This window comes from Lissotriton helveticus, chromosome 5_1 (genome assembly GCF_964261635.1).
Source record: "Lissotriton helveticus chromosome 5_1, aLisHel1.1, whole genome shotgun sequence".
Classification (NCBI taxonomy): Eukaryota; Metazoa; Chordata; class Amphibia; order Caudata; family Salamandridae; genus Lissotriton; species Lissotriton helveticus.
In genome coordinates, this window is record NC_136065.1 from 1,045,948,662 (window position 1) to 1,045,961,440 (window position 12,779).

The 12,779-nt window shown below is 50.7% G+C and overlaps 1 protein-coding gene across 1 annotated transcript in view; it reads left to right on the forward strand.

The window, feature by feature from the left end:
- Nucleotides 1–12,779, forward strand: part of MMS19 (MMS19 cytosolic iron-sulfur assembly component) — a 466,622-nt gene that overhangs the window by 270,482 nt on the left and 183,361 nt on the right. The window contains exon 17 of the mRNA XM_078643578.1: nucleotides 5,845–5,942. Within this exon, the coding sequence (XP_078499704.1) occupies nucleotides 5,845–5,942 (98 nt within the window). The remainder of the gene's footprint in view (nucleotides 1–5,844; nucleotides 5,943–12,779) is intronic.

Genomic DNA, 12,779 nt, shown 5'->3' on the forward strand with positions numbered 1-12,779 from the left:
GTCCATCACGTCTCGACGGCTGGAGCGTCAACCTCCAAACTGACGGTCGAAGCGAAGGCCACTAAAGGCCAGGATCCGAAAGCCGGAGCCATTACTCCTCGGCACAAAGACACCGGATCTGCATCGACGGCGTCGGCGCCTAAGAAAGCTGCAGGGCAGCGAACCGTTGGAGTCAAGGATTCATCGGTGCCTTCTTCTGCCACGCCGAAGGCCTCCAAAGCGGGCGAACATGAAGCATCGGTCGTCAAACCCTCGGCTTCATTTACTAAACAGGTCACCGAGTCGCTCAAGAGGATTCAGGAGAAAGCCCTGCCGTCGACAAAAACTGCGCCATCGGATCCGAAACCGATGGAGCCACCTGCCAAAAAGTCGACGAAACTTATCTACACACTACCGCCAAAGGTGCCACCAAAGGCGTTTGCACCCCAAACGGTGCCGAAGACCTCGGGGACTTCGGAACATTCCACGTCCAGTGCTATTTTGCCTCAACAAACAGCATCTGAAGACGAACGTGAGCATTATATCGATGCCCACACAGGGATAATGACACTTTATAAGAGAAAGATCAGTTCCCAGCCACTGGAGTCATTTGTAATTCCACTGAAAAAGAAAAGGCAACCACAGGACATACCTGCCCTTGTTGAACCTCTGCTACCTCCCCCAGGGAGGAGTCCAACACCTTCCCCCAACCAATCAGGGGGTGAGGATGATGACCAAGATGAACAATACAACTTCCCTACTGGCAATGACCCTGATGTGAATCAGGACTCATATGACGACGCTGGGGACCAGGGAAGTCATCAGGTGGTGCAGGACCCACAAGGTTTTGGGGCACGTACATCACCAACTGAGGATTCAGCGGCTTTCAATGCTTTAATTGAGAGGGCAGCTGCAAATCATAATGTAGATATGCATGCTGACCCAGTGGCAGAGGATTTCCTGTTTGACACTTTCTCTGTCTCCGAAAGAACAGTCAAAACACTTCCTATGTTGAAAGGTGTCCTTAAACATGCGCCAGAGATCTTTAAAGAACCTACAAGAGCCAGAGTGGTAAACCCACGTATTGAAAAGAAATACAGGCCTGCGCCTGGGGACCCTGCCTATATTCGGGGACAGTTGCCTCTGGATTCGTTGGTGGTCGCAAATGCCCGCAAGAGGGCAAACTCCCATACAACTGGTGAAGCTCCTCCCCCAGACAAGGAGTCGAAAGTGCTTGAGGCATCTGGCAAGAGGGTGGCTGCGCAGGCTGCTAATGTATGGCGTATCGCAAACACACAGGCACTGTTAGCGCGTTACGATAGGGCGCATTACGACACCCTAGAACAGCTCCTTCAACATCTACCTGATGAGTATAAAGAAGCTGGAGAAATGCTCATACAAGAGGGAAAGCTTATATCAAACGCTGCAATAAAATGCGCACTTGATGTAGCGGACACAGCGGCTAGAGGAATTAACACTAGCGTCATGCTAAGGCCCCAAGCCTGGCTTCGTATATCTGGATTTAAGCCTGACATCCAAACTACAATCCTCAACCAGCCCGTCAATCCTGACAGACTGTTTGGTCCAGATGTAGACACCACACTTGAAAAGATTAAAAAGGACAACGAGACTGCTGTCCATGGGGGCACTTCAATCACAACAGTTCAGGGGCAACACTTTTCGTCGCTCAGGTGCGCGTAGTGTTACCAGAGGACACATGGGACAACAAACACAATTCACGAAAGGTGGTGCGCAATCCTCGTACCCTAAGCAAGGTAGAGGGGGTTACCGAGGTAACAGTGCCAAAGGCAGAGGGAACACCAACTCCCGTTCCTCTGCCGCAAACAAACAGTGACTCCCTGTCACTGCCCCCCGACCATCCAACACCTGTCGGGGGAAGACTCCAGCAGTTCCTGCCGGTTTGGTCGTCCATCACCACGGACAGGTGGGTGAGAAAACTAATCCAGTACGGGTATTGTTTGGAGTTAACATCCACTCCTCCCAACATTCCCCCAAGACACCGTCCTATGTCGGCAGAGCACTTGCACTTATTGCAGCAGGAAGTGCTAGTAATGCTGCAAAAAGGAGCAATCGAACTCGTGCCAGTGGAGGAGGAAGGAACAGGGGTCTATTCCCTGTACTTCCTCATGCCAAAAAAGGACGGATCCCTCAGACCCATTCTGGATCTACGCCCTCTCAACATGTATATACTGTCAGAACATTTCCACATGCTGACACTGCAACAGATACTTCCCCTTCTAAACCAAGGGGACTTCCTGGCAACCTTAGACCTCAAGGATGCTTACTTCCACATCCCACTCCACCCGTCCCACAGAAAATACCTCAGGTTTACTATTCACAACAAGCACTATCAGTTCAAAGTGCTACCCTTCGGAGTGACTACTGCCCCCAGAGTGTTTACGAAGTGTCTGGCGGCGGTGGCGGCGCACCTCAGGAGACAGTACATACATGTATACCCGTACCTCGACGACTGGCTCGTACAAGCAAAGTCGGAAACACAGTGCGCCTCACACATGTCCCGCACTATTCAACTCCTTCACAGTCTGGGGTTCTCGCTGAATTACCCAAAGTCGCACCTTCAACCAGCCCATGTGCGGCAGTATCTGGGCGCGACAATAAACACCCTGACGACTATGGCTCAGCCAAACGCAGTCAGAATCAACAGCATTCAGTCACTGATCCAAAGATTCAGACCGCAACACTCCCTGCCAGCGAGAGTGTTCATGCAGTTGATAGGCATGATGGCCTCCTGCATCTTCATAGTCCTGCACGCAAGGTTGCACATGCGCCCCCTCCAAGAATGCCTAGCGAATCAATGGACACAGGCTCAGGGACAACTGACGGACCTAGTGTTGGTGACCGGTCGAGCATACAACTCTCTGCATTGGTGGAATCCACACAACCTTTGCAAGGGACGACCGTTCCAAGAGCCTGTGCCACAGATTGTCCTAACAACGGACGCATCTCTCCAGGGGTGGGGAGCGCATGTGCTCCACTACACGGTGCAGAGACTGTGGTCAACCCAGCAACAACGATTGCACATCAACTACCTAGAATTGATGGCAATCTTCATGGCGCTCAAGTCCTTCAAAGTACATTTGACAGCCATGTACTACATCCAAAAGCAGGGAGGTACTCACTCGGCACAGCTGTCTCATCTGGCTCAGAGCATGTGGAAGTGGGCCATTCAGAGGAACATCTTCCTCATGGCAGAACACCTCCCGGGCAAGGACAATCAGATGGCGGATCTGCTCAGCAGGTACAGCCATCAAATGCACGAGTGGGAGATACATCCATCGGTGCTCCACCCGTACTTCCGGCAGTGGGGTCATCCAGAGATAGACCTATTTGCCACAAAGGAAAACGCAAAATGCCAAAGCTTTGCCGCCAGGTTCCCTCACCCGGAATCGCAAGGGAATGCGATATGGATGAACTGGTCAGGCAAATTTGCGTACGCTTTTCCCCCAGCGCCTCTCATTCCGCTGGTGGCAAAAAAGCTAAAGCAACACTCGATGACTCTCATCCTGGTTGCTCCAACATGGGCACGCCAACCATGGTACACCACGTTTCTAGAACTTTCCGTGGTACCGCATCAAAGGCTACATCTCACATCCCGGCTCTTGACGCAGAACCATGGCGACATTCAGCATCCAGATCCGCAACAGCTCAATCTGGCGATCTGGCTCCTGAGGTCTTAGAATTTGGCTACCTCAACCTGCCTCCAGAATGCATGGACATCATTCGGGAGGCAAGAAAGCCCACAACCAGGGCTTGCTATGCGGCAAAATGGAAGAGGTTTGTCATCTACTGTACTGACAACAATATCAACCCGCTAGATGCATCCATTCCTAACATCATCTGCTATTTGTTACATCTTTACAAATGCAATCTGGCTTACGCTTCCATTCGGATACATTTATCCGCCATAGCGGCCTATCTCCAAAATAGGCAGCACCTCTCCGTTTTCAGGGTGCCTGCCATTAAAGCCTTCCTGGAGGGACTGAAGCGAGTCATTCCTCCGATAACACCACCAGCTCCGGTGTGGAACCTCAATGTGGTCCTCACGAGGCTGATGGGTCCACCCTTCGAGCCACTGCACTCCTGCGAAATTCAATTTCTAACATGGAAAGTGGCTTTCCTCATTGCTATTACATCGCTTAGGCGCGTTAGTGAGCTGCAGGCGCTCACAATCCAAGAGCCTTTCATCCAAATACCTTCAAACAGGGTGGTGCTACGCATGAACCCCAAATTCCTTCCTAAGGTGGTGTCACAGTTTCATATCAATCAAACTATTGACCTACCCGCATTCTTCCAAAACCCACAAACGGTAGCTGAGCGAATGCTCCATACACTGGACGTTAGGAGGGCGTTGATGTACTACATTGACAGAACACAACACTTCAGGAAAACACAACAACTTTTTGTTGCCTTCTCAGCACAGCACAAAGGCAACCCCATTTCCAAAGCGGGAATAGCCAGATGGATTGTTAAGTGCATCCAAATCTGTTATCAAAAAGCTAAGCGCACTTTAACAATACCCCCAAGGGCGCACTCCACACGCAAGTTGGGGGCGTCCATGGCTTTCCTGGGGAACATTCCTTTAGAGGACATTTGCAGAGCAGCCACATAGGTCACACCGCACACGTTTACCAAACATTACTGTGTGGACGTGCATTCCAAGCAGCAAGCAGCTGTAGGGCAGGCTGTTCTCAAGACACTTTTTCAAGCTTCTGCAGCTGGCACGGGCAACCGCCCTTAATGGGGGGACTGCTATGTATTCTATGCACTAGATATGAATTTAGCAGCCCACATGCCTCGAACTGAATATGCTACTTACCAGTATGCATCTGTTCTTGGCATGTAGGGCTGCTAACATTCATATCGCCCTCCCTCCTCCCCGGTGCCCGTAGCGGCTGCAGACACTATCTTGCATTCATCATTAGCATGGACATCCTTTACACTATTTCACTCCATCTCTGCCACAATGGCTAAAAACAATCTGGGGATGGAGCCGATGCCGATGCCCATGCGCACTGTAGTCCAGGGGAGGAGCCACCTATCTCGTGATACTTCGAAGACTCTTCCAGGACAACAATGTGCAATCATCCGGACCCAACACTAGGCGGCGATCTATGCACTAGATATGAATGTTAGCAGCCCTACATGCCAAGAACAGATGCATACTGGTAAGTAGCATATTCAATCTGCATCGGCACCAGTGGTTGTGACAACCTACTAACAGAATACTCTTTACTTACCGGGACAGACATGACACTGCTCTATACAATTCCAAGCTTAACAGTGCCAGGGGGCAAAAAATATGTCAGCTCTTCCATATAACGCAATAGAATATTGTTATATGAATGCAGATCTGACATGAATAAAGTCTTTGGACCCAGCACAGATTTAACGTGTATTCTATTCTATGAAATTCCAAAATTGCTACACTTCATTTACAAACCACAACTATTCTGGCATTATCCGAATATTAATAGGTTCAACCACTTTATACCAATATGTATACTGTAATCTCAAGTGAGAACAAATTTAAAATCAATGCAGTTCACCAGCTGGGTTATTGTCTGGTGTGGCAATGCTATAATGTTTAACGTGATGTGGATGGTCATGTATGTGTATTGTCCTATTGCCCCCTAGGCAGTAACAGTTTGTTCTACGTAAAGGTAATCTGGTTAGATCATTTAATGAATTTATGGGTTTTAATATATTAGTAGGATTTATTGTACCACATTTTTATAAAAACAAGTATGCAAACATTTCAGTGGGTTTTATATCCCAAATGCAGGTAAAACACTATAGCCTAATAATGACACTTTTTTCTCGCAGTTCAGCAGCAATAGAGGCATCTGGGTCGCTGGCTAGAATATATCCATCAGCCTTTGCCAACAAAATGGTGCCAGTGCTTTCAGACGACCAAGACACAGGTTTGATTGTTTAAAACTGGTAATTTTAGTTACAGTTCAGTTCAGAGATGCAGATAAAATGTGACACACAGCACAATTTCTACTTTTTTAGGTCTCACCTATCTGTCAGCTTTTAGCTGTCTGTAGATGAAAGCCTCTTGTAGACCATTCCAGTAACTTAACAGTGGGCTTAAAGCCTGCCCATTGCTTTCCATTGGTTGAGTTTTATGCCACTCGGATTTGCTTGCCTTCTTCTTCTTGTGTTTGCCCCTACTCTAGGGCATATTTTCTTTACCATCCTTTTGATTGGCTATCTTTCCACTGCTTACATTTGCGGAATTACTATTTGTTTATCATTCAGTAGTCCTTGAGAGTGCAGGTACTTTCTTGCTCTCTTCCTTGTGTGATGCTCCCCCCCCCTCCCTCAACTGCATGCCATCTGTGCTCTCTGTCACTTGCCTATGCAGCTTGTCTGTAAAAGCACAACAAGTATATTTTTCCAGGGTATGACTAAAGAGCAGATTTTAAGTGTTGTTTTTCTTTTATCTCTTATATTACCCATATTGAATGAGAGAACAGGCCCTTGGGCACTAAAGATTTTATGGCTGCGTTAGAGAGACGTGCTGCTGCACTCACTCACTGGTGTTTCAGGCAGAAAGTGAAATATGCATGACTGATAAGGAGATTTCTCTTCATCTGGAGGCCCAAAAAATATCTACCCAGTGCACGGATCTGTGTTCCAGTGATTTAAGACCCATACTCCGCCTACCCTGGCATTCTTGAGCATGTTCCGTTGCACTCATATGTGCCTTGTCCCGAGTCCAATCATATCCACATGAGTGTCCTGATTCCCCGTTTTAGGTCTCGTCTAAGCCATCCTGTTAGGGATGCTTGGTTAGGTCTCGCCTAAGCCATCCCGTTAGGAATGCTTGGCGAGATTAAAGTAAGTGCTCTGAAAAATGCACCCAAAGGCGGATTGCCTACAGTGCATGTGAGCCGGGCGCGTGCACATCGCACACCATTAGTCAGCTTGTGAGCCTATGCATCAGACTTCAAAGGAATCCGCTCCCCCACCTCTCGCATAAGACTTCAAAGGACTCTGCTCACTGCCCCCCGCCACGCAATGCCGAGAGCTTGTTTAATTTACTGATCAGCTCTTCACATATGTGATCGTGTTTACGTGTGTGTCTTTTTTAAATAATGCATAGCACCATGTGCTACACAGCTGCGTGCTACTTGCATTTTTACTTTCATTGCGGCCCCTTTTGTGAGGCCGCCGACACTACCTCAACTAATCCCGATGCATTTTAGGACCCAAGCCTCGCCTCCAGCACCACGAGCTCTGTGTGCGCATCTCACTAACGGTTGGAGCGGTGGCTCCTACCTCAGGTACTAGGTGCCGCTTGCCTTGCTGGAAATCTCTAGGACCACAGAAGCATGTCTTTGCTACTTGTCTGCCCCACAACCCCTCCCAAGTCTCTGCTTGAACAATTCCCCACTGCATCGCTGCTTGTCCCCCCCACCCCCAATTGCCGCTTCTTTTAATGCACTTTGACTGCATTGCTAGTTGCCCTATCCCTCTCCCGCTTTTGAGCTAGGAGGCATCATCAGTGATTTTATGCTGTGAGCCTTTTAGGGGAGGTTTCTCATCTCCTGGCGGCGCTCTTAAGGGCTGAATGCTTATGTTTTAAGGCGTTTTAGGGGCATGCCAGGCACGGCGCTATCGGGGGTGAACAAAATTGAGCAGAATGTGTCTTCATCTGCGTAAACATGCACAAGGCTCATTGAGCCTGACCAGATAGTCCAGTCGGGTCATAACATAGTGGTTCGAGGCATGTGGGCTGCTGAATTCATATCTGTAGCATAGATCGCCGCCTAGTGTTGGGTCCGGATGATTGCACATTGTTGTCCTGGAAGAGTCTTCGAAGTATCACGAGATAGGTGGCTCCTCCCCTGGACTACAGTGCGCATGGGCATCGACTCCATCCCCAGATTGTTTTTTTCCGCCATTGGGTTCGGATGTATATTCGTTATCTCCAGTTCGGAATCGATATAGACTTTTCTTAAGGCCTGAAGGCCTTTTCCTATACCGTCGGTATTGTTTTGCGCTCGGTGCCCAGCTCTGCTCCGGCTCAGTTCCCGAGTCGGACATCCCGAAGAGTCGCGTGGCTCTTCGGTGCTCAAGGCCCAGTCGACGCAGCAAGACTTTCGACGACACATCATGGAACGGAGCCCGTTCAAGAAATGTCCCGTGTGTGGATCGAAGTATCCACACATCGACGTCCACCCGGTGTGCAACAAGTGCCTGTCGCCGGACCACAATGAAGCCAACTGTATGGCTTGTTCTCGGTTTCGATCGAAGAAGACGATTCGACTTCGGCGCGTGGCGCGCCTGGAGGCCCAGCAGTCGGCCCCGGCACCGGTGGACATCTTCGAGCGAGAAGAAGCAGACGAACAAGACGTTCATATGCAGCTTTCACCTCCAGCGGAGGAGATCGACTACGACTACGACGCGGACGTCGAAGCGCTCGATGCAGAAGAAGTCGTTGACGAGGTAGGAGACGACAATGAGGCCTATGGGGCCATGGAAGATAGCTCAGGCGAAGAGCTATGCCCCGTTCGAACAATCACTAAGGCTCAGGTCGCGGGATCGCCACACGGCCTTACCCAAGACCTTACACCCAGATCCACGGCCTCGCCTACGGGCCCGGCTACGGACACTTCTGCGGAGCCGCCGTTGGTCAAAACGAAACCGAAAGTGAAACCTTCGGTGTCGACGGAAACAAAAGTGATGGAGACGCCGTCGAAACAGAAGACGTCTGTCCCTCTGGCCGCCTCCTCGTCTTCCGATATGTCGGGGAAGCTGAAGCCGAAGAAGGCTGTCGACCCGGTGAAGTCGAACAAAGGCGTCGAGCCAAAGTCGGTCAAGGTCGTCGATCCTAAATCGATCAAGGGCGTCGAGCCGAAGACTGGGGCCCCAAACCCAGGAGTCCAGGCCGCCGACCCGAAGTCGTCGGCGCCGAAGGCCGTCGACGCGGAAGGAGGACACGGCGCACCTAAGAGGGCTGATCCTGTGCCTCGGCCGGAGAAGACCAAAACATCGACGCTCGAGTCTTCACACGCTGGTGGACTGAGGACGTCTGTCGGGTCGACGAAACCGTCCGCTTCCTTTACGAAGCAGGTGTCGGAACAAGGCTTCCGCGGTCGATCCGAAGGATGCTTCCACCCGAAGCAGGCTGCCAAAACTCCAAAGTCTTCGACGCCACTCCTGTTTACGTTGCCGCCGAAGGTGGCACCGAAGGCCTTCGCACCAAGGTCGGTCGCCAAAGCGCCCGTGCAAGGGTCGGCAGGGTCGAAGCCTTCTCAGCAGCTTGGGAGCTTGAAGCATCGACAACCCTTGATGGAGGAGCAGTCGGAACACTTTATCGACGCCGACACCGGTAAACTTACCCTCTACAAGAGAAAGATCACGGCGACACAGCCTTTGGAGTCTTACACGATTCCTTTGAAGCGCAAGAAGCCTTCTACGGATTCCCTGGTTCTGGTTGAGCCACTTGCTCCACGGACTCCAAGAGTTGCTACACCCTCACCCACTTATTCAGATGTGGAGGCTGGGGAAGGTGATGACGAGGAGTATAACTTTCCTGCCAACACTGATCCTGAGGATCACCAGGACTCTTGGGCAGATGCAGGGGACCCAGGGGATCCGCAAACTGCCCCGGACACTCAGGTGTACAATGTCAAAACCTCTCCTACTGAGGATTCTGCAGCATTTAATGCTCTCATTGAGAGGGCGGCTAAAAACCACGACGTCCAGCTCCACGCTAACCCTATTGACGTGGACTTCCTCTTTGATACCTTTTCCACAGCAGAAAAGACTGTCAAGACTCTCCCAATGCTGAAAGGGGTTCTAAAACATGCTGCAGACATTTTTAAAGAACCCTCACGTGCCAGGGTGGTCAACCCTCGAATTGAAAAAAATATAAGCCGGCACCTGGCGACCCTACCTACATCAAGGGCCAGTTGCCATTGGACTCTCTGGTCATTTCTAATGCCCAGAAGAAGGCGAATTCGCAAACCACTGGTGATGCTCCTCCCCCTGACAAGGAATCTAAAGTGCTGGAGGCATCAGGGAAGAGGGTGGCGGCTCAAGCAGCCAATATCTGGCGTATCTCAAACACTCAGGCGCTCTTGGCCAGATATGACAGGGCGCACTATGACACACTAGAGGCCCTGTTACAACATCTACCAGATCAGTATAAAGAGGCGGCGGAGATGCTCATTCAGGAAGGGAAGCTCATCTCCAACGCTTCTATTAAATGTGCACTGGACGTGGCGGACACCGCGGCCAGGGCCATTAACACCAGTGTAATGTTGAGACGTGAGGCATGGCTCAGAATCTCCGGTTTCAAGCCAGAGATACAAACCACCATCCTCAATCAGCCGGTAAACCCTGATAGGTTATTTGGTCCTGAGGTGGATACCACCCTGGAAAAGATAAAGAAGGATACCGAGACTGCAAAGTCCATGGGAGCTCTCCAGTCCCAACAGTTTAGGGGCAGTACTTTTCGTCGCTCAGGCAATAGAGGTGTTTCCAGAGGCCAGATGTCCCAGCAAACGCAATACACTAAAGGTGGGGCGCAGTCCTCTTACACCAAGCAGAGTAGAGGCGGCTATCGGGGCAACAGTACCAAGGGCAGAGGCCGTGGAAATAACAACTCCCGTTCCTCTGCCACCAACAAACAGTGACGCCCTGCCACTGCCCCCCGACCATACCACACCTGTCGGGGGGAGACTCCAGCAGTTCCTACCAGTCTGGAAATCCATCACCACAGACAGGTGGGTCAGGAAACTTATCCAGTTCGGTTATTGTCTGGAGTTAACATCCACTCCACCCAACATGCCACCAAAACACCGTCCTATGTCCACAGAGCATTTGCACTTATTGCAGCAGGAGGTACTTGTCATGCTGCAAAAAGGGGCAATCGAGCTCGTGCCGGTGGAGGAAGTAGGCACAGGAGTGTATTCCCTGTACTTCTTAATCCCGAAGAAGGACGGGTCCCTCAGACCCATACTGGACCTCAGACCCCTAAACCAGTATATTCTCTAAGAACACTTTCACATGCTAACGCTGCAGCAAGTTCTTCCGTTGCTCAACCAGGGAGACTTCCTCGCAACCTTGGATCTCAAGGATGCATATTTGCACATTCCACTACATCCATCACACCGAAAATACCTCAGATTCACCATTCAGGGTCGGCATTATCAGTTCAAGGTCCAACCTTTCGGGGTGACCACGGCGCCCAGGGTGTTCACGAAATGCCTGGCGACAGTGGCTGCGCACCTGAGAAGGCAGAACGTTCACGTTTACCCTTATCTGGACGACTGGCTTATCCAAGCAAAGTCGGCCCAGCTGTGCGCCGCCAACATGTCCCACACCATTCACCTTCTTCACAATCTGGGATTCTCACTAAATTATCCCAAGTTGCACCTTCAGCCAGCCCATGTGCGGCAGTATCTGGGCGCGACGATAAATACTCTGGCAGCCACGGCTCAGCCGAATTCTGTGAGGATCGCCAGCATTCAGTCGCTCATCCAGAAGTTCAGACTGCAACACTCGCTTCCAGCAAGGGTGTTCATGCAGTTGATAGGCATGATGGCCTCCTGCATCTTCATAGTCCCGCACGCGAGGCTACATATGTGTCCGCTTCAAGAGTGCTTAGCACGTCAGTGGAATCAGGCTCACGGACAGTTAAAAGACTTAGTGTTGGTGACCGGTCGGGCATACAACTCTCTGCATTGGTGGAATCCACACAACCTTTGCAAGGGCCGACCGTTCCAGGAGCCTGTGCCACAAATTATCCTGACGACGGACGCATCTCTCCAGGGTTGGGGAGCTCATGTACTCCACTACACAGTGCAGGGAATATGGACAACACAGCAAAAGATGATGCACATCAACTACCTAGAACTGATGGCAATCTTCATGGCAATGAAGGCATTCAAAGTACATCTGTGCAACAAAGTCGTGTTGATCCGGACGGACAACATGACAGCCATGTACTACATTCAAAAGCAGGGAGGTACACCCTCTCCACAGTTGTCTCATCTGGCTCAGAGCATGTGGAAGTGGGCCATTCAAAGGAACATCTTCCTCATGGCGGAACACCTCCCGGGCAAGGACAATCAGATGGCCGATCTGCTCAGCAGGTACAGCCACCAAATGCACGAGTGGGAGATACATCCATCAGTACTCCACCCGTACTTCCAACAGTGGGGTCATCCAGAGATAGACCTGTTTGCCACAAGGGAAAACGCAAAATGCCAAAACTTTGCCACCAGGTTCCCTCACCCACAGTCGCAGGACAATGCGATATGGATGAACTGGTCAGGCAGATTTGCGTACCCTTTTCCCCCAGCACCTCTCATACCGCTGGTGGCACGAAAGCTAAAGCAACACTCGATGACACTCATCCTGGTTGCTCCAACGTGGGCACGCCAACCATGGTACACCACGTTTCTAGAACTCTCCGTGGTACCGCATCAAAGGCTGCACCTCATGCCCAGACTTTTGACGCAGAGCCATGGCGACATTCAGCACCCAGACCCGCAACAGCTCAACCTGGCGATCTGGCTCCTGAAGTCTTAGAATTTGGCTACCTTAACTTGCCCCCCGACTGCATGGATATCATACGGGAGGCAAGAAAGCCCACCACCAGAGCTTGCTATGCAGCAAAATGGAAGCGGTTTGTCATTTACTGTACAGAACACAACATCAACCCGCTAGATGCATCCACTCACAACATCATCTCTTATTTGTTACATCTTTACAAATGCAATCTGGCATATGCTTCCATT